The 21,464-nt window shown below is 58.8% G+C and overlaps 2 protein-coding genes across 3 annotated transcripts; one reads left to right on the forward strand and one right to left on the reverse strand.

Annotated features, from left to right (window-relative positions):
* The first annotated feature begins 228 nt into the window (after nucleotides 1-228).
* CDC20 (cell division cycle 20) lies at nucleotides 229-5,489 on the forward strand. The gene is made up of 10 exons (XM_083846548.1): nucleotides 229-476; nucleotides 1,010-1,155; nucleotides 1,894-1,990; nucleotides 2,427-2,555; nucleotides 2,768-2,964; nucleotides 3,650-3,744; nucleotides 4,101-4,332; nucleotides 4,518-4,643; nucleotides 4,809-4,926; nucleotides 5,227-5,489. The coding sequence occupies exons 1-10, from the start codon at nucleotides 278-280 to the stop codon at nucleotides 5,403-5,405; spliced, it is 1,518 nt and encodes a 505-aa protein (XP_083702674.1). The 5' UTR covers nucleotides 229-277; the 3' UTR covers nucleotides 5,406-5,489.
* A 3,455-nt stretch (nucleotides 5,490-8,944) lies between these two features.
* ELOVL1 (ELOVL fatty acid elongase 1) lies at nucleotides 8,945-20,552 on the reverse strand. Of its 2 annotated transcripts, none has more exons than XM_083846550.1 (8): nucleotides 20,499-20,552; nucleotides 12,579-12,649; nucleotides 11,972-12,162; nucleotides 11,718-11,798; nucleotides 11,494-11,550; nucleotides 11,074-11,179; nucleotides 10,780-10,916; nucleotides 8,945-10,395 (listed from the first exon to the last, which is right to left on the reverse strand). In XM_083846550.1, exons 2-8 carry the CDS (start codon nucleotides 12,631-12,633, stop codon nucleotides 10,141-10,143), a joined length of 882 nt encoding a protein of 293 aa, XP_083702676.1. In that variant the 5' UTR covers nucleotides 12,634-12,649; nucleotides 20,499-20,552; the 3' UTR covers nucleotides 8,945-10,140. The 2 variants fall into 2 exon arrangements, with proteins under 2 accessions (XP_083702676.1, XP_083702675.1); XM_083846549.1 differs by lacking the exon at nucleotides 20,499-20,552 and adding an exon at nucleotides 18,483-18,633.
* Nucleotides 20,553-21,464: the final 912 nt, after the last annotated feature.

Raw genomic sequence — 21,464 nt, forward strand, 5'->3', positions numbered from 1 at the left:
TGAGGAGGGGCCTCTGAGGCTTAAGGGGGGTCCCGGCGCTGAGGTGAGGGGGCCGGGGGGCTCCCTGAGGGGACCAGGGGGAGCCTGAGGAGGGGTCCCTGAGGGGACGGGGGGTCCCTGAGGGGACGGGGGGGCCCTGGGGCGGGGTCCCTGGGGCTGAGGAGGGGCCTCTGAGGGGTCTCTGAGGCTGAAGGGGGGTCCCGGCGCTGAGGTGAGGGGTCCCCGTCGCTGAGCAACCCCCCCGGCAGGCTGCTGCCGCCCCCCACATTGCAGCGCCATGGCGCACCTGGTGTTCGAGGCGGACCTGCACGGGCTGCTGAAGCTGGACACGCCGATCCCCAACGCGCCGCTCGCCCGCTGGCAGCGCAAGGCCAAGGAGAGCGGAGCCCCCGGGCCCGGCACCGACGCCGGCGTGTCGCCCATGAAGCCGGCCAACCGCCTGCCCAGCGGCAGCAAGACGCCGGCCAGGACCCCCGGTGAGAGGAGGGGTGGGGAGGGGAGCGTTGGGGGGCTGCTGGCAGGAGTTGGGGGCTCTGGGCCCGGCTGGGGGCTTGGGCCCGGCCCCTGGGGTCGCCCCCCTCTCACTGGGTGGGCAGAGCTCCGTGTGGTGGGGCTGGGAGCCGCTGAGCCCGGTGAGGTGTGAGCTGCGGCTCCCTGCTGGGGCTCGTGTGGGAGGGCTGCGCCTGCTGGCAGCTTTGTGCGCTGCCACAGCGGCCCCTGTCCTCCCTTAGCTCTGAGCTCCGGGGATGTTGTTGCGCTAGAGCTTGAGGTGTTATCTGCTGTTAGTCCCTGACCGGAGCTTAGTGCCTGCTCCGCAGGGAGGAGGTGAGAAATAGGAGATAGCTGCGGCTTGGGTGGGTTGTGTGCTCTGAGCCTTGATAAGGTCGTGGGACTTGTCAGGTTGGATGTAACGCAGGCTGTGCTGGTAGAATGCTGGTTTGGTTTTGTTGAAAGCTTTAATACAGGCTCTTTATTACCTATAAGACAATGTTTGTGTGTGTGAATGCAGGTAAATCTGGATCCAAAATCCAGAGCACCCCAACAAAAGCTGGGGGGGACCGCTACATTCCCAACCGCAGCACTATGCAGATGGACATGGCCAATTTCCTCCTAACCAAAGAGAATGACCCTGTTGAAGACTCCCCTACCAAGAAGGTGAGCACACTGCTTTAGTATCATGGTTGTTGCCAAACACCTCAACATCCGTGACCTTTCATGGGTAAGCAGACTCCAAAAGTGAGCATACGGGGGTGACAGCCCCAGGCACCGCCACTCCTAGCACTGGGCTTCAGGAGCCTGGGGTGAGGTGGAAGCTGTAGTGCCTGCAAATGGAACAGGTGCACAGCTGCTCTCTAAGGATCTTTGCTTATGCACAGGGAAGAATGCAGAGCCTTATACCTCTGCTTCTGCTTTAGTCTGTGTGGTTTCTGGTAGCAAAATTTGGGCTATTGATTCTTATAAATAGAGCATGTTACAGAGACCAAAGCTGAGAGCCTGTGCGCAGTGAAACTGCTGGTGGTAGCTGTTCTAGGACAATGTCTGCATGGGGAGCTGTTCTGGAATGTGTATACTGTGCTCTGAAATGTGTTTATGAAGCATTTGTTCCCTTGTGGCTGTGGCTTTCCCCACTGGCCATGAGACACTAAATTTGCCTCTCCTCAGCATGAAAATCTGAGCAAGATACAGTGCCAGTGTCTGAGGGAGAAAATGTGCTAAATCTGCTTTGAGCTGCCTGTGTGCAGCTGTCTCCCACAGCACAGCCCAATACCTCCTGATTCCAGGAGAAGGAAGGGGGCTTGGGTGTATTTTCTACTAGCTGCAGTTCTGTCTAAGGGGTGGCATGGGCTTTACGTTGGAAGTGAGTTTTGCTGAGATTGTGATTTCTCTCTGTAGGAGCAACAGAAAGCCTGGGCAGTGAATCTTAATGGCTTTGATGTAGAAGAGGCAAAGATCCTCCGCCTCAGTGGAAAGCCACAGAACGCTCCCGAAGGTATGACGCAGGGTCTACAGAGTGATTCGGCTGGGGAGCTGCAACACAGAGGCCCTGTGTTTGACCATGGGAGGGATCAGCTGCCTGCTTCTCAGAGTTCTGTGCACACTGGGTCTCCCTCCCAGGTTTCCTGAGGTTGGCTGATGACTGCCAGTTGTTAACATGTACTACAGATGACAAATCTTCCTCATGTCTGCAAAAGCTTTAGACTCCCTAGGCCAGAAAGTGTGCAGCAGTGGTCGCTAAACATACTGGAATTAAGGAATTGGAACCCACCCTAGCTCAGCAGTTAATTCTGTCCGTGATGGAAGCACACGGTGCTCTTCTGAGCAGTTCTCTTCTCTAGGACTTCATTTTCACTGAAGGGGTTTCCTAGTTGGGTGGGTGGTCAGGAGGAAACTAGCTCAGGATAACAAAGCTGTTTCTCTGCACGCAGGCTATCAGAATAACCTGAAAGTGCTCTACAGCCAGAAGACTACACCTGCTTCCAGCAGGAAGAACGGTAGATACATTCCCTCAATGCCAGACCGGATCCTGGATGCACCGGAGATTCGCAATGACTATTGTGAGTAGCCTGCAATGCTGAGTGCTGGGATGGTTTTGCACAGGAGTGCAGTTCCTAGGGTCAGTGTGATCTGAATGGGACATCTCTAACTGGGCTGTTGCAGTTTCTCATGCACCCAGACTGGCACTGACCGCTTCTGAGGTGCAGCCTGTGTGTAGGCAGGGCTCTGCGGGTCAGCACTGCGTGACCTGCATTGTTCTTCCAAACTGTAGATCTGAATCTCATCGACTGGAGCTCTCAGAACTTCCTGGCGGTGGCTCTGGACAACTCTGTCTATCTGTGGAATTGTACTTCTGGGGAAATCATCCATCTGCTGCAGATGGAGCATCCAGACGATTACGTGTCCTCTGTGTCATGGATTAAAGAAGGAAACTACCTTGCTGTTGGTACAAGTAATGCTGAAGTCCAGGTGAGGGCAGTGGAACCAGAGGGGCTGTCTAGGGGTTGCTGGAGCTGTGGGGCCTTGGAACAAAGGCTTGGCTATAGCACACGGAGGATATGGTGCACTCTGCTCCCCTGTACCCTGAGGCTGGGGGGAGGAAGTACTCTAGGACTCGCTAGAGTTCAGTGAGCTGCAGCTCTTGGTGGAGAACTGAGGGGTGAAGTGGGTGACTTGACAGAGGCCTGTAGAGCACATCTCAGGACAGTGTGCTCTGCCATGTCAGCAACAACAGATATTGCCTGAGGGTGTCCTTGTGTTCATGTCATCAGGAAGTAGCACAAATTCCAAGTGGTTTTCCAGCTGTTGTGTGCTGCCACTCTCCAAAAGGCTTTCAGGGACCTTCACTGCAATGAATCCTTTCTGCAGCCCTGGGACCACCAGTGGGTGTAGCCTCCGCCCTGTGATGCTGAGGGTGCAAAGACTGTTATGGGGTAGAAGTGTTCCCATCCAGCTGTGGTCAGTGACCAACTGCAGCAGCAAGGCAGAGCTTCCAACACCTGGAATAACTTTTGTTCTGTATACATGAGATAAATTTATCCCTTTCCATACTGAAAAGATTGAATGCCAGCGCCTGTGTAGTAAGGTTCCCTGGGCAAAGCAACAGGGCCGAGTTTCCTTATCCTTTGGAGAACTTATTGCTCTCTCTCTCTAGCTGTGGGACATACAGCAGCAGAAACGTCTCCGAAATATGGTCAGCCATTCTTCCCGCGTGGGCTCCCTCAGCTGGAACAACTACATCGTCTCCAGGTAAAGCTGTGTGTGGTGGTGAAGGACAGCATCCAGCTGTTGGAGCTTCCTGTTCTAGATCTGTCAGTGCTGTGGATTAGCGACTACAGGAGCTGCTCTGGGCTCAGGGGTTCTTACCTCCTCTCTCAAGGCTCTTACTCAGCCTGTTCTGTTGGGATGTTGGGGAGGCCTCTGCTTTCTGCCCTTTGTGCTGAAGTTATGAAGAGTTTCCATGGCTGCCTTGCTCACATCAAGAGGCCAGTAGTGCTGGTGATGCTGGCTGAAACCCAGCAGCAGGAAGGGCAGTCTTGCAACAGCACAGAACTGGCTTTTGGTGAGAATGTGCCACTCTGACCCTGCAAACCTCCTCTCTGCAGTGGGGCACGGACTGGTCACATCCACCACCACGACGTCAGAGTGGCAGAGCACCACGTGGCCACGCTTTCTGGCCACACACAGGAGGTGTGCGGCCTCAAGTGGTCTCTAGATGGCCGCTACCTGGCCAGTGGTGGCAACGACAACCTCGTGAACATCTGGCCATGCACCCAGGGGGACAGCGGAGACTATGCTCCTGTACAGACCTTCACGCAGCACCAGGGAGCTGTCAAGGTGAGCGTGGTTCCGCTGTGGGTTGGGCGCATGTCTGTGTGCGAGGTGGATGTGCAGCACTTGCTGTACCCCCTGCCTTGTGGGAGGGAGGCTGCTGTGGAGCTGCTGTGGCCTGGGTGCTGGGACGTGCAGCTAGGGAACAGGCTGCCTCTTGTACCTCTGACAATGAACCCTTTCTTTCTCAGGCTGTGGCCTGGTGTCCGTGGCAGTCAAATGTTCTAGCCACTGGAGGTGGAACTAGCGACAGACACATCCGCATCTGGAACGTGTGTTCTGGCGCCTGTCTCAGCGCTGTTGATGCTCATTCCCAGGTGAGAGACGGGCATCAGCTTGGAGACAAGTACCTTCTGGCAGGACACCTACACACAGGCTGGCTCCTGATTCCCAGGGCACGGGGAAGGAGGAGGAACCCACCCTTGGTGGTGAGCATCAGCACAAGTGGCTTGTAGTCTACCTGCATTTCTGCCTCTTCCCAGGTCTGTTCTATCCTGTGGTCAACAAACTACAAGGAGTTCATTTCAGGCCATGGCTTTGCACAGAATCAGCTGGTGATATGGAAGTACCCGACGATGACCAAGGTCACTGAGCTTCGAGGTAGGCTGGGCTCTTTGCCTGGGGGAGGGCAGGTGTGACCCTCGGCTTGAGCAGCCTGCTGCAGGTCTAGCCTGAAGTACTGGTGGTAGGGAATGGTGCTCAGGGACATGCTGCTAGAGGGAGGCGTGCCTGGGGGATGTTCAAGTGTTCCAAATGCATACCTAGGATGTCCATTCATAACCCCGCAGCATGGTGTGTGGGCTGTGGGGCTTATGGGACACAGGAGCAAATAGGGGAGGAGAAGGGGAGCAAATGTGGCTGTGTTCAAAACAACACAGCCCTGACTGCACACCTCCTCAGGTCACACCGCAAGAGTCCTGAACTTGACCATGAGCCCCGATAGCTCAACAGTGGCATCGGCAGCCGCTGATGAAACACTGCGGTTCTGGCGCTGTTTTGAGATGGACCCCATAAAGAAGAAGGAAAAAGAGAAGGCAAACAGTGCCAAAACCAGCATCATCCACCAGGGCATCCGATGAGTGCACTGGGTTGGTGTGGGAAGGGGGTAAATGACCATATACACTGTACAGTATTTTAAATGTTAATAAACAGCTTTAGTTTGCTTTTTTCTTTTTATGGAGTTTCCTGGAAGCAAGGACCAGGGCCTAGAGCATCAAGAAACTCTTTCCTGAGGCTTTGTTTTCTGGGCAAGTTGGAGCTCTGTCTTCAGAGACAGTGCAGGCAGCCTGAGCCCAGCACAGCCCTGAAGCTGTGGCAGATGCTGTCGGGTGGCTGTGCTTCTGTCTCTCTCTGGTAGGGCAGCGGTGTCACCTGCCACAGCCCAGAGCTGACACTGTGCAGCTTCACCTGCAGGGCTGCAGCTTGCTTGCACCCCACAGGGGGACGCTGTAACAATGAAAGTGCAGCTTGTAGGCTCTGCTTTTGGGGCAGTAACTTCTCAAGCTGGTTGCTATCTAGTAGCAAACTGAGCCCTAGCTCCAGCCCTGGGGTGTAAGAGGGAATAACCCTGACTTGTTGCACCTTCTGCAGGGCTGTGGACCTGCTGCTGCCTGCTCTTGTAGCCAGCTGTGATGGGTAGCAGTGAAGCTTGAGTTAAAAGCACAGCTTCTGTATCCTGCCTCTGGGTGAGATGGGCCTTGGTGTATGTGTGTGTGTGCCTCCACACGCAACCTCTGCACATAGCTGCCCACCTGGGAGCAGTCAGGGGACCTGACCTTGGCAGTCCAAGCCCGTACGCTGGTTCTGCTGCGTGCAGCCTGTGTGCTGGAGCAGGGAGGTCCGCAAGGGCAGAAATACCTGTTCCTGCAGAGAGTTCAAGAAATAGCAGGTATGTGGGATTTATGAGCCAAATGTTCCTGTTGCAGAAGGTGGGGTAGAAATGCAGCTGTACTCAATCCAAAGGCCAGGCAGGGGCTGGTGATGGCAGGCGTGCACTAAATGTGATGCCTGATGCAAAACAAAGGTGCTGTTTACACTGTCACAGCCAGCTTGGTTGCCATGTGACATTAGTCCAGCGCACTCCCCTGGGCTGTCTGGCTGTCTCTTATAGCAGCCCTCCTTGCTCTGAGGGTAAGACCTAGTGCCGAGCACAACCTGGGCACAAGGCAGCAGTGGTCAGCTGAGACTTGGTGCAAAACTTGACCTTGCAGCACTTAAGGAAATCCCATGCTTTGCTATGCTGCTGCAGCTGGGGTGGGTGCATATTTGAGCCTTTAGCTGAGCAAGGAGAAGCCAGGCCAGAGCTGCCCTGCTCCTCAGCATGCTGGAGCTGTGCTGTCCGAGGCCGTGGGGCTGCACCAGCCCCATCGAGCCTGTCCTTCAGCTGCAGCAGGGCACTGTGCACCTGCCTCAGCACAGCCACTGGGTGTTTGGGGAAGCCTGGGGAGCTGCACAGTCTGATTACCACCTTGGCCTATGCAAAACAATACCCCCCAGCCTGTGCCACCCATGGCCCTGTGATTAGCTGCAGGTGGATTATTGTTTTTTCCCCTTCCTCTTAGCACAGCACCATGCTGTACGTGGTGCCAGGCTCTCGCTCTGCCTCTGCTGTTTAAGCTGACCAAAGCCTTCAGAGGAACACAACGTTGGTACCAACTTGTGCTGTGCTGAGGCCGAGCCAGCACATCTCCACCCCCACCAGGGGAGGTCCATGCCCCCTGTGGACACAGGGTGCAGTCTCAGCAGGACAAGCACCTGAGCCAGGCGCCTCCCCCAGGGGGCTGTTGGTGCACCCCAGTTTGGCCACCTGGAAGAGCAGAGGAAGGTCAAGGGAGGAAAAGGCAACTCTTCAGAAGCAAAACCCTGAGCAGCAGCTGGATCCCATGAGGAAGGACCCGGATACAAGGTTTGGCCTGTCCCAACCCAGACCCGGGCTGCTTATTTAAGTGCTGTGGTGCCAGAAGTTAGACTTGGCCTGTGGCATCCACTGCTGAGCCTTGTTTGTCATAGGTGCCTGTCTCTGGAAGAAAGGCTTTGCATGCTTAAAAGCTCATGTAGTTTTTCCACCTAGCCCAACGTAATAGCAGTTTGTCTTCCCCAGGGCTCATCTTGCCTCTGTCCTTAGCCCACACCCACCCTCAGAAACTTTGCTTTACACACCCCTTGAAAGCCCTCTGGGCAGTGCTGGAAGGGGATGGCAGCACAGTGCTCTTCCTCTGGCCCCACACTGGTCCTGCTGCCCTGGGTGAGAGGAGGAAGGAGCTGGGCTCTGACCCAGCGAGCCCAGGAACCTGCCATATAGGGTGTGAACACAGCTTGGAGCAGCAGCGTGCGCTGGCTGTGACGGGTATAAATCACTGAGCGCTGCAGCCAGCCCCTGGAAAGATCACAGTGAAGTGGAACAATTGGAGGAAGGGAGAGCAGAGCACAGGGAGGGAACAGCCCCTGTTTTAAAATACCAAGTGTAAGTAGTTTAAACCATTGTTACTATTTTGGGCAAAAGCAAAGACAGTCCTGTGTTTAATAAGAGCCAGCTGGGAGGGGCAGGGAGGGGAGAGGAGGCTCAGCAATGGCCAAGTGCCATCAGGGCTGGACTGCCTCCTCCAGCTCCTGAAGCACCGACTCCTGAGCCCTACTGTAACAGAAATCCCCTGCTGCTCCTGGCCCAGGGAGCAGCAGTAGTAATTAGGAGAACCCTTGCACAGGGCAGCAGCCTCACCCCCCTTTTAGGGCTTAATTAATAGGAGGGCAATGAGCCCTAACTGGGCAATGCAGAGCTTTCTCTGACACCAGGCCCAGCCCCAGGGCTGTGGCTGGGCTTCCACTACAGCCCTCCCACACCACAACCCAACCTACAGTGAAACTCAGCTTTGGAGGCCTGCTGGGCTCAGGCATTCCTCCTAGCCACAGCCAGGAGCAGCAGCCTGAGCTGGCTACCACCTCCACCTCACCCCACAGGTGTGAATCAGCACCGAGGCCTGCCCTGATCCTCACAAGGTGATGGGGAAGGCAGCACTGGCAGCCCTGAAGAAAAGCAGGCTGTCAGCTGGTAGAGAAGAGCAGAACCCAGCTGGGGAGGACACACCACTGTAGCAGGAGCAAGAAGGAAGCAGCTGCACCCTGTAGCCCTGCCTGGACTACTTTCTGTACCACCTTACACTGCCATGGCACTTCATGGATGGAAACTGCTGAGCCTAAGCAGCGTGCCCCTGCCTCTCCCTCCCAAAAGCAAGGGGCCGGGGTCCTGCTCTTTCCTGTCACCTGAGTCCCCCCCAGCTCTGCACTTGGGGCCAGGTCAGGATTTCTGAAAAGCAGCAGCTTCTCCTGGCCCTGGTCCCAGCCCGCACCCCTGCTCCACCCCAGCCATTCTTTCACAGGGTGGAGCCACTTTCACAACAGGAGCCCTGACACACTTCCTGCCCTCCGCACCACTCTACCAAAGCGCTTGGAAACAATCTGCCATCTGCTTCATCAGCACCCTGCTATCACCCTCTCCCCCCAACACAAACCTGCTACACCAGCTGCTTCTCCCAGCCCTGCCTCCAACTGCACTGGGCAGGACCACAAACCTGGAACGGCTTCAGAGCACAGCAAGCCAGGAAAATAAGAGGACAGAGCCTTTTCTCCTTCTGTCTGTTTATTTACGATAGAAGAGCAGCCCAATCAGACTGGGCCTGGCTCCTTCACCTCATCCTCAAGGCCATTGTTACGGCTTTGGTTACAGCCAGAGCAGGTGATGGGCACCAGGCCCAGGAGAGCTGCTGCATTGCCCTGCTGAATGGCAGAGGGCACCTTCCCCCAGGCCCAGGAGGATCGATGGAGGCAGGAGGCGCTCGCTGTTACACCACAGCCGGGCACACTGCAGCCGTCCTCCACTGCGTTCACACCGGGCCAGAGCAGGGCTGGGCCCACACAGAAGCCAAATTCTAGGGGCAATTATTGCTCAAGTCTTGAGTTTGCAGGAATGGAAGTTGTCCAATGCAAGATGAGCCTGGCCTCCCCCGCTCTGAACAAGCCACCAGCTGCCCCACTGGATCCTGCAGGCTGAGCACCCGCTCAGCACCCAGCCCAGGCACAGAAAGGCAACACCAGGCAACCTGGGCTTATGTGGCAGAGGCATTTCAGGCTGTCACTACCCCACTACGTACCAGGCACTGGGCATGTGTGTTGTACTGGGCAGCTCTGGGCCCCTGGGTCCCGTACTGGCTGCCCCTACATTCTCCACAGCCACACCTGAGCACAGACACCAGGGCAGGACCCCCCCACCTGGGCACACAGGGGCCAGAAGGGACATGCAGCACTGTGGCACGGAACAAGGTGGCACGAGGCATGGTAGCGCAGAGCACTCACACTGGAGCTGGCAGCAGCAAGCAACCAGGGACAAGTCGGTTCAGCCACACAGGCTCTGATGAGCCAGGGAAGAGGAGAGGGCACCAGGACAGGGACCAGTCTCTTCTTTTTGGTCCTACTCAGAAGGAAATGGCCCCCAGGCAGAAGGGCCAGATGCAGGCACTTGGGGGGAAGTTCCTTTGGAAACACTGGAATGGGACTGCAGCCCCACAGCTGTGATGCAGGCAGCTGCCTCTCTGCTCAGCAACAGCTAGAAACAGCACGAGCCTCCCGAGAGCAGGAGAAGTTGCCCATGGCTGCTCAGAGCAGAGGGGCTGGGCATGCAGACAGAGGACAGCAGGGCTGGGCACGGGGGTACAACAGTCTGTAGGCACTTGACTTGGCTAGTGGCACCCAGGAGCAGGGGAACAGGTCCCAGCTGCCTCTGCCCTGGGGCTCTCATTGGCTCTGGGAGGGCCTCGCCCTCTAGTTGGCTTTGACCTTGCCATTGGTGACAGTGCCATTCTCATGGATGCTGCTACCGTTGTGCTGGGCTGCTTGCTGAGCCACCCTAGGCAACCGCTTGCCTTTGGTGTAGGACTGGTACCAGAAGTTGGAGAAGAGGATGAAGAAGATGGTCCCATAAATCCAGATAAGGTGGACGAAGATAGGGAACTGGTACTGGCAGCTGGGCATGAAGTAATACTGGGAGATGTGGACAGAGACGATCACGAACTGAGCCTGGGAATAAGGCAAAGGCAGGGACAAGTTATTCATGGGAGCAGGGCCAGGGATCTCCCACTACAGATCTTCCCAAGTGAAACCAGTAGGCTCCTTGCCCACCCTAAAGTACAGGTCAAGCATGATGAGAAGATGAGGAGCAGCCAGCAGCAGCTGGAAGAGACAGGGACAAGTCTCAAGGCAGCTTTTGCATATCACCCTCCCAGCATGGCCCCGGGGCAGCAGGCTGAGCAGCACCCATGCCCTACCAGAAGCCATGATGGGGCAGAGTTGCTAGAAACCCAGGGTGAGAGGCTGTAGAAGGGACAGCTACAGCTCCTGGTTGCATCTTTCATATGTACATCAGAGGCTGAGGGCACACACCCCGCCCCACAGCAGACTCACCAGCTGGATGGCCGTGATGTGCTTCTTCCACCACAGGTACTTCTGGAAGGCAGGTCCTGCTGCTGAGAGCCCGTAGTAGAGGTACATGACAACATGCACCATGGAATTGATCATGGCATGGAATGAGCCCATTCCCCCTGTTAAATGAGTTTACATTAGCATAAGTCAGTCGTGTGCAGTAGTCAGTACAAGCAGCTCCTAGAAGCCCAGCAGGGCCAAAAAAACCCTTCCCTGCTTAGCTGATGCTAACCCCACCCTTCCCCCAGCTGTGCGCCCTGACACTTTCCATCTTACCTGGTCCAAACTTGGCTCCCCACCACCAGCTCCAAGGCAGAACAGAGTGGTGGAAGAGGTGCAGGAATGTGACCTGTTCATTCTTCTTCCGCAGGACAAAGATGACCTGCAACGAGAGCCCACCACATCAGGGACCAGCAACCCCAGCAGCAGCTAGAGCCGGCCATGCCACTCGGTCAGCGATGCTTCATCCCTAAGCTCACTGCCACCACACGCTAGGTCACCCCACAGCTTCCAGAGCTGTAACGCTCTCAAAGTGGCTTCTGCAACAGTCCAGTGACCTCCCTGGCACTGACACCAGACAGAAGCACAGGCAGTCTAGACTGGAAGGGTTGAAGGAAGGACCTACCCCAAGTCCCCATCCAGCAAGCAGAGACCAAGCCTCCCCCCAGCACAGGGGCTGCCCAGTAACTCACTCACCGTGTCTGTCAGCTCAATGAACTTGGAGAAGACAAACAGCCAAGCAACACTGACCATCTGCAACGCAAGAGGTTAACATGAGGCCCGTCTCAACCTGACCATGCTGCCCCATGGCCAAATGCCCCCATCTAACAGCCAGGTACCACATCAGCTGCCTCAGAAGAGAGGCAGGTGGCTGTGATCCTGCTGTCCTGACATTTATCAGGAGAGGGAAGGGAACTCACCCTGAGGGCCTTGGGGTCCTGCGAGAAGTCCACAGGGTCACATCGCCAGGTGTACCCAGTGAGCCACCCTGCCATCAGGAACTGCAACAAGAGCATCATCGGGGTGAGGACCAACGCATCAGCTGCTGCATTTCCCCAGCCCTGCTCAGAAGGGCAGGGAACAGCCCAGAAGCTCCCCACCACCCACACAGCCTGCATGGAGTGCTTTATATACGCACACACACCCCAGACAAAGACTGCTGCTGCCAACTCACCTCATAGACTATGTAGATCGAGAGTCCCACCAGGAAGAAGTTATATAGCACCATGAACTTCTTCAGGTTTAAAGGCTTCCTGTTTGCCATTAGCCGGGGACCCAAGGACAGTACAAAGTAGACATATGCCAGCAGGATGCCCATCACAAGGAACGGGGACTGCATCAGTGGGTAATCAGCAATGCGGGGGTCTGTGGAGAGCCATGGAGCAGAGCAGTAAGCATCCCCACCCCTGTCTGCTACACCAGCATCGCTCATGGGGAGTGGAGGCAAGGACACGGAAATCCTGTTCTAGGACAGGAGCACAGGCAGGGGGCAGCCTGGTGACAGAGGCTGGAGAGCCCAACAAATCTGAGGAAGGAACAGCCTGAAGCTGTGCTGCAGGGCTGCCTGGAGACCCCGGATGCAGGAGGGGACAGGTGCCCCAAGAGGTCCTGAAGCAAGACAGTCTCAGATGGCCCCCAAAAATACAAAGCTGCGTCTATGCCAGGGCAGAGGCAGAATGCAGCTAGACCTGGACTGCTTCGGGGCCGATGGTGCGTCCCCACAGCTGTGGCAGAGCACATAGTGCCACCTGCCCTGCAGCTGGGCAGCGCCAAACACTCACCTGCTTTCTTCATGAAGTCCTGATATATGGTCACGATGCCCTCAATCCCCTCCATGGTGGTGGCACTGTCTCTGTGGAGAGAGGAAGGGCAGATCAGGCAGCTGCTCCGGGAGGGCAGCCTGCAGAGCACAGCCCTGCACAACAGGGCGTTTTGAGCACAGCTTCGCAGGTCCTGCGTGTCTGGGCAGCATTGCTTCCAGCCAACTCTACACCAGCACCCACCCTGCGGTAAGGCCCTGTGCTACCCACTCCTCCTTCCCGAGCCTCACCCACCCAGCACACTGCTCTGCCTGACCCTGGCACGAGGTCCCCAAGAGCGAAGCAGAGCCGTGCCTTTATGGCCAGCTTAGGGCTCCTGCCCACTGGTTCCTGAAGGGCAGCACCTCAGCATCACTGCCAGACCCACGGCACGTGGAAGGAAAGCCGTCAGCTCAGACACTAACACCAGCTTGCCGTTCTCAGAGGTCCTGGCTTCACAGCCTTGCACAAAGAGCTCCTGACAAGTCCTGCCATCCCATAACCCAGCACCTCAGAGGGTAGGCAAGTCCGACGTGGCAATGACACTTCTCCCCCTTCCAGACAGGGGCAGAGAGCGATCCAGCCACAGCCTCCCAAAGGAACAGGCAGGGGAGTTTGACACATCCTCACCCCGGCCTCCCCTGCTCCCCCAGCCCAAAGGGGGGCAGGAAGGAGGCAGTGCAGGCCCCAGCCCCTCCTGCCCCCTGCAGCAGGAGGCATTTCCCTGCAGGGCTGCTGCCGAGCAGACACTCTGCCTGCCCCTCCGGGAAGGGGCACAGGAATTGCTTCCCAGCCACCGTGTCCCCATCCCAGCCTCCTCCAGAGGATTGCTGCTGCCACCACCAGGAAGCACGCAGCTCCTGCCAGGCCAGCAGTGGGAGGCTGAGGTTGGAGCAACCTCCTCCCCAGCAAGGTCCCAGCTGGGAGCAGCCAGCCACCCTGGGCCATCGCCAGCATCCCCTCTTTGGTCAGGGCCCAGGCAGGACAGCAGCAGGCACCACACAAGCCCAAGGACCCTTGTGGTGCCGCCAGACACCACCACGGCATCGCTCAGAGGACAAACACCCTTCCAACCTGTCCTAGCGCAGCGTCAGTGCTGGCGCCGCGCCGTCCCACACATCCCCACTCCTCTGCACTGGGGAGTGACACCCAGCTCCCTGCAACAGGGGTGGGGTGAGACACCTGCCCCTTCACCTCCATCCCCCAATACTCACTGGCAGCGTCGCCCTGACGAGAAGTGTTTAAGGTCCCCGACACGCAGCAGAAGCCCAAAGAACGCAGCAGGAACTAGAGCATCCCCGAGAGCCGCTCAGGCTCCAGCCATGGGACGGGCAGCGCACAGCTCCCCGGAGCCGCAGAGCTTTAAGCTGCTCTGATGGCAGAGAGCAAGCTCCAAACTCGTCTGTCGGGTTCCAGCTTTCAACCACGACACCCAGCTACACCTTTATTTGCTAGATTGAGGAGCCCTCAAGAGTTAGTTCCCAGCACAGGTACCTGACTGCTCAAGCTGTGTTTATCTTATCAAGCCGGTGAGTCAGCCTTACTGCAGGGCCAGGGCAGAGACACGTCTCGGGTGGAACAGGAGCCTATTTTGGGCAGGCTGGGATAAGATAGTATCAGTCACCTACAAACCTACATCTCACGCGGCAGAGAGGGACAGCACTCAGACACCACAGCTAACTCTGAACCTGGTGCCAGCAAGGCTCCAGCACCACCCAGGACCCCAGACCAAAGCAGTTCAGGGGTCCCAGGGCGGTCCAGACCCAGGTCAGAGGGCTCGCTGCAGTTTGGCCCTGGCAGACCAAGGGAAGGCCTGTCCTGAACACGGGCTCTGGGCAAGCACCAGGACCTCTACCAGGGCAGAACTACGCTCTAGACCTTTATGAAGGGATCTGAGCTTTCCCACAGCTGTTAGGCAGAACAAGCTCCTGCTGCACTCAGCTAACAGCAGCCACATCTGCAGGGACTCCGAGGGTCTCAGCCAGACCTGGTATCCACCCTGGCACGCTGCACAGTCCCTGCAGCAGGCAGAGACCGAAGCCCCCCTCGCAGATAGATGTATCTCAGCCACCTCCATCTCCTGCAGGGCAGCCACCGCCCTTGTGGAGCTGCAGAGGGGCAGCTGAAGAGCAGACCCAGGCATCACCTTCCACCACGCAGGAGGATGCCAAGTGCACTGGCCAGCCCGAGCCACGAGGGCTCCACGGCAGCCTTCCTGCTGCAGGCAGGGGTTTTCCAGCACAGAGCAGCACATCTCCAGGAGCCTCACCTCACCCCTGCCATTTCCTCTGCATGTTGAGAGGGGTTCACTGTTCAGCCAGGCACCTGCTCTTACATGCTGCACCGCACATCACAACGCGGTTACAGCTCCCTGCTTGGTGCCTGCCCCCTCCGAACAGGAGAAACTCTCCTCCAACTCCTCCAGGATCCTGAGCCTCTTGTGCAAGAGGCTGGGAGGAGATGGGGGAACCCAGAGATGAGCCTTGATTAGCTGAAGAGAAATTAAGCAAACAGGTTCAAGCATCCCAAAGCACCTTGGGGCCCAAACACACCCCACACAGTATCTACAGGCCTTGCAACACACCTCCTGCACCTCTCATCAATGGGGTGTCGCTGCCCTCCCAGGGGAAAGTTCCAGCTGTGGGCCAGAGCACTGGGCCACATTCTGCCCCGATAACCAACGCTGAGCACCCGATACTCGCTCACACTGACACGGGGAGAGGCGTGCTATCCGCGAGCAGCAGCCCCAGCCCTCCCGCTCCATCAGCGTTCAAGCCGGAGATCAGTCCTGTAATAAGGGAGAAGGAAGCCACCCTAACTCCCCACTGCTTAATTACAGACACCGGAGCAGTCTGGCCGGTGGCCGCGGAGCTGCCGCCGCAGGGAGGGCTGGCACCGTGGCCTCACTCAGCTGGCTGGAGCAGGTCTGGCCCTGCGGGGCTCCGAGGGAGCAGCAGCCCTCAGAGGTCAGAAGATGACCAGCTGGGCAGAGACCGTGCCAGCCCTCATCGGCCCCGTCCTACAAGCTGGCAGCGAGGCTTGCTGCCTCCAGGGAAGGCCTCCTCCGAGCTCACCCTGCCCAGCTCCATCACAGCGGCTTCCCAGCGCAGTGCTAGCCCCTGCCCCACCTCCCAGAGCTCCGGAAACCCACCGGGGGTCCAGCAGCGTCCCCACAGCTCCAGGGGCTCAACGGCCACGTTCCCCAGCAGGGCCAGGGGAGCTGCAGCTCAGATCCGCCGGTGGCAGCTGCATGGGATGGATCGACCTAGAACAGTCCGGTGGCTCGGGAGCCATCGCAGACAGGGCTGGACACAGCACCAAGGCTGCCACCCTCCAGATGTCACAGCTCCAGAAGCTTCCCTTAGCTTACATGCAAGGGAACTCAGCGAGACGAGCGCAGAACCACATCTGCCCAGCACAGCAGCAGCAGAGCAGGACCGGGGATGAGGAGCTTGGCCAGCCCCGAGCGGCAGCAGCCGCCTGTTCTTCATGAACTGGGCAGCGGGACCGCTCTAAGACCGAGGTTTATCACGAAAGATGAAGCTTTCCTGAATCCCACAGCCATTGAGCACTTCCCCTGGCTCAGCTCCTGCACGCTGGATGTCAGAGGACGGGGCTCACAGCCGACACCGGCGCCCACATCAGCACGCTTCCATGGCAGCGCAGCAGGGCCGTGCTCGCAGCGCAGGCACAAAGTGCAGCCCTTGCCACGCAACAGCTCTCGCAAGAGCTGCAGCCGGGACGGAGCTGGGCACCGCTCCTGGCACCGCAGCTCCCAGTGCAGGAAGTGACCTGCCTGGAGCAGAGCAGTTTCTCCATCCTCGGCGGGTGGGCGTTAATACCACACCACTATCTCAGGCAGCAGCTGCGAAACCCTCAGGCCTTTGGATGGCATCCTGCAGAGATTATGCCCTCCCCTTCCCATGCTCGCTGGAAGGGAAGAGTGAGAAGAGACTCCCAGACCAGCAGGCAAGCCCTGCACGGCGTGTGCAGCCATCGCATCCCCCCCAGAGCTTCCAGGGGAAGGAGCGAGCCCACGGCAGCAGGGTCAGGTAACCTTGTACAGAACCAAGCAGGTGATGGGTGCGGAGGGCCCAGAAGAACGCAGCTCACGGTGAGAGGACTGCACCCAGACATGTCACCCACAGCACAAGCCGTGTTTTGCCACAAACAGCATCCCCGGCCTGACCAAGCGAGCTGCTGGAATAGGCTTACTCCCGATCACGTCCAGCACTGCGCCTGCACGGTCAGGGAGCTGGTGTCAGCACAGACGGGAGCTGCCGGGGAAAGGCGATATTGGGGGGAAGCCTGGCACTACAAGGAACAAGGCACTAATGAAGGGAAGGAATAAAGAAACGGGGCCAGATACCTACAGAAGTAGAAGCAACATCTTCCAAAGCCAGCGAGTGGCCTCTGCTCACTGGGGTAGCACCAGGGGAGGAGGTGGAGACGGCCAGGCTGCCTCAGAGCGATGATGGCAGCCCCACATGGTGCATGGGAAAGGGCCCCCAGGGAGGGCAGGATTAAGCAGTAACAAGGGAGAGCACAGGGATCAGCCCTGCTTGGTGTAACCCTGACACCAGCCACTAGAAATAGCTCAAATCTTGCAGAGCCCTCTAGCAGAGGGAATCACCCCAACCCGTACGTGGGACAGACACGGTGCCAGAGCACTCAGCTGTGGTTTTATCAGGCAAGCACCTCACAACAGGGCTTCAAACCCGTTCCCACAGCAGTGGCTGTACCATTACCTGGTGATCTGTGTGCTGTCCCGCCCAGGCCTGGGCATTAACTGGACAGACACTAACACAAGATGGACATTAGAAGTCTACAAAGCAAGACGCAGAAAGGAGAGACTCCTGAACGCCCTCCAACAACTCTGACCACTCAAGAAGCTCAAGCACAAACTCGGAGCCACTCCTCATCAAGACAAGGGGACACTGCCTAGACCTCACCACACCAGCAGCTTTGGGCCTCCCTGCCCTCCGCACCGAGTGGGCAGCGGTCACACAGCCACGTTCAGACAGGAGAAGGTTACGTTTGTTGGGAATACGAGCGATGTCAGAGACTCCAGCAGCAGCAGCGCTGCACCACAGGTATCTCAGCAGCCCTAAGGCTTAATAGGTGCCCCCTTTATAGGGTTTACAGCCCTCCACAAAGAGGCACCTTATAGCATTAGGCCTGATTATCTCCACAGGTGTAGAGGAAAGATCAGGGCTATTGCTCCTCCTGCTGCTCCTGCACAGAGGGGGAAGCCACTCAGGATTAAGTAGCAGCAGCATGGGATCCAACTCAGTCTTACACAGAAGCTGTTAACAAACCATGAGCAAGGAGGTAACTGGAACAAGGTTCACAGGCTGAGAGCACCCCTTGCAGCAAAGCTGAGGAACATGCTGCCGCAGTGACAGCTCACCACCCCAATCCATCCCACGCGGGAAGGATCAAGCTGAAATTAAGCAGACTGAGGCACCGAGGCAGACTCCGGAGCCATCGGAGCTGGTTGCCATCTCCACCAGCCCCAAGCTGCTGAGGTCCCAGAGGCAGCCAGGCCACGGGGAGCTGGCTGTGACTGCCGCAGCCTGTCATCTGAGCAGCAGCAGCCCCACAGCTCCCGCGGGGAAGAGCCCTGGCTCCTGGGGACCAGCTCCTCCCTGCAGGAGCTCGGGCTGCCTCACCTGTTGGACGGGCAGGAACCAGACTTTCCGGCCCACGTCCTCCCACCATCTGACAGCCAGCAGGGCGCACGCTAGCACAAACCCAATACAAAATACAGGCGAGATCTCCCGGGCTGTAACAGGCTCCCGGTACCTCCTGGGAGGTGCCTTCTGGAGGATCTCAGCCCAAGAGCTGACTGTGCTGCAGCCCCAGCAGAGAAGGGGAGGCACCCACCTTCACCCACAGCAGCAGGCAGTCTGTCATGCAGCAACGCAAGGAGGACAGCTTCATTGTGTCCTGTATACCCAAAGCTCTTCTTCACCAGGAAAAGCTGCAGACACTATGCACCTCGAATAAACTCGCTTGTTTTCACCTACAAGACAGGCTTCAAGACACCTCTGGGTCAGAATGAGTTTTGTTCCCCTCCCTCCCCAGCTTCACCAGGGCTGCTTCATTACATTCCTGTCCCAAAGGGCCATACAACCCCCCATATCTAACAGAATCTCAGGAAACAGAAGTGAGACTACTACGCAAGGAAGGACCACAGGGGCCCAGGCTGTGTGGGTGGCATGGCTTAACCCCTACAGCGAGATGCAGCAAGAGGTGGCTGCTGCAACAGCTGGCATGGAGCTGCTTCTGGGAGGAACAGGCTGTCATCAGCAGCGCACACCCATGAGCTGAAGGGGCTTCCCTGGAAGGAGATAAGGGCACAGCAGCCTCAGTCGAGCCCCAAGGGCTCAGCCAACTGTTTGACTCTCTAAACCATCCTTAAGAAGCTGCCCAGCAGGTCTGGTGGGAAGGTCAGCTACATCCAGCTAGGAATCTGCCCTGGCTGCATTCTGGCAGGAGAGAAGGTGGACAGCACCTTGGGGTTTGGACAGCTGCCACTGGGGCAGCACAGCAGGATGGATGCACTGCTACACGACAATCGAGTGGATGAGATGCTCCGAAGGAATGCACCAGCAGTGAAAGCACCCTGTGTGATCCCACACCATCCACTGAACCAGGGAGCCTCCACCCGGGGTAGGAAGGGGCATTCCCCTCGCTTCTTCCTGCCCTCAGGACTCCAGAACCAAGGCAGAAAGTCACGGGGACAGCATCAGGCAGCCCCTGTGCTGCTCCAAGTGCAGCTGTGGGAAGAAGCCCAGGCACTGAGGCACTCAGCCTGCTTCCCCCACGGCCTCCCCACCTGTCACAACACCCTTTAGTTATGCTGCCCCATTAGGTATTGGGAGGAGACCAAAGCAGCAGCTCCCCTGCCGCCCCTCCATTACCACAGGCCCCCGCAGAGGGCTGAGAGACAGAGCCCAGCACCACCTACAGCAGGTCAGATGAGCGTTTGGCCACGCTCGTTACACCTGCAGCCACCAGCACAGACAGCCCCATGTGTGAACCCACAGCAGCGGCACCGCGGCCACCAGGAGGGTGACGGGGCCCTTCCCCGCTGGCATGCCGGGGCAGGAGGCCGAGCACCTACAGCAGCCGGCGCTCAAAGCCAACATTGTGCTGCCAGCCGCGGGGGAGGCCTGGCACCGCCATGCCGCCCGGAGGAGGAGGGAAGAGGACTCTCAATGGCACATTGATGCTGACGGCCGGGAGCCGGTGCCGGCGGAGGCCGCTCTCACCCAGCGCCGCGCCGGGGGCAGCCCCATCCCCGCCGTGCCGCCACCGGGCGGGGACAGCCCGGCCCCCCGGCGGCCTCCCCGTCCCCTCCCGCCCCACAGCGGGCGGCGCCGGGGCCCCGCGGCGGGGCGGGGAGAGGCCGGGCCCGGACGGGGCCTACCGCGGCCGCCCGGAGCCCCGGAAGCGCGGAGGCCGCCGGCCCCGGGGGCAGCCCCCGGCGGCGGGGGGGACACCCGAGGCCCGCAGCCCCCAGCCCGGCGTGGGGCGGGCGCTGTCACCCCGCGGCTGTCACCCCGCTGCCGTCCCCTCCCCGGGGCGGTGACAGCCGCGCCCAGCGGCCCCGCGGCCTCGCCGCCTGCCCGGCGGCACCCGGCCCTCCCCGGGGGGGGGGGGAACACGCCGCCGGGACCCGCGGTGACGGCGGCGCCCAGCCCGCGGGACGCGCAGCGGCTCGACGCCGGGCCGGACAGACCCTCCGCCCGGCTGGACCCGCCCCAGAGCCTGCCCCAAGCCCAGACACCCCCAGCCGAGCCCGCCCCGCCCCGCCCCGCTCCGCTCCCCCCAGGAGCCCCAGCCCCGCCGCCCCCACGTGCGCGCAGCGCCCCCGCCGCCGCCACCCTCACTCACCGCCGGCCGCACCCCGCTCTGCCCGCCGCCACGGCCGCCCCGCGCTGAAATAGTGCCGCCCTGCCCCCTTCGCCGCCGCGGATTGGTCCTCAGCGGGAAGCTCCGCCTTTTGGGGCGGGGCTTTCCCCTCCCGAGGCCAATCGGCGGCGGAGCCGCAGCCCGCCCGTGTTGTGGCCACGCCCACGCCGGCAGCACCTCAGGGCTGGGGCTGTGAGGGGAGCTCAAGGGATGTGGGGCGGTGGGGGGGGGGGCGGGATTTTGGGGCGGTTTTGGTGATTTTGAGCGGCGAGGCAGCTCCCTGAGGAGGTCGAGGGGCAGCAGCGAGAGCCGCCGTCATCTAAAGTGGGGGGAAAATGTAAAGCTGCGCTGTCTCAACATCATCTCCAGTGGCAGTCCCGGTCCTCACACAGCATCCCCAGGGTGCTCCACAGTGGCAGGGTCCGTGGGTCCGCCATGGTGGGCAGAGACCCGGCCGCCTCAGCCATCTTCTGCAGCCGAGGCACAGCCTCCACATCACCCGTAGGCAGTGAGGCACACCTTCACCAGAGCTCAGTGTCAACGGGAGGCCCCGGACTTGGTGTTTTAGGAGGGCTCTCCCAGTCTTAGGCTTTTAGGAAACATCCAGCTCCAGGTGGCACGTGCACTTCTGTTTTCTCCAGTGACACCACAAAGGCTGTGGCAAGCACTTGGGGACACAGGACAGGAGTCCTCAAAGACATCAAGTCTGGCTGCCTCGTCTTCACGGCTTCATCGTGTGTTGTCCTCACAGACTTATCAAGCCTCATCTAAAAAAGTGTCTGGGCTTTGGCTCGCGCTCTTCTGATCTGAAGGCAGTTTTGGAATTCACTGTTCTAATTGTTAGGAATCGTCTTCTCATTTCCAGCTTACATTGATTCACGGCCAGTTAATATCCATTTGTTCCTGTGCCAGCACTGTCTTTTATCTCACACAGGTCCTCACCTGGGT

Source organism: Anser anser (assembly GCF_964211835.1).
Source record: "Anser anser genome assembly, chromosome: 8".
Lineage (NCBI taxonomy): Eukaryota > Metazoa > Chordata > Aves > Anseriformes > Anatidae > Anser > Anser anser.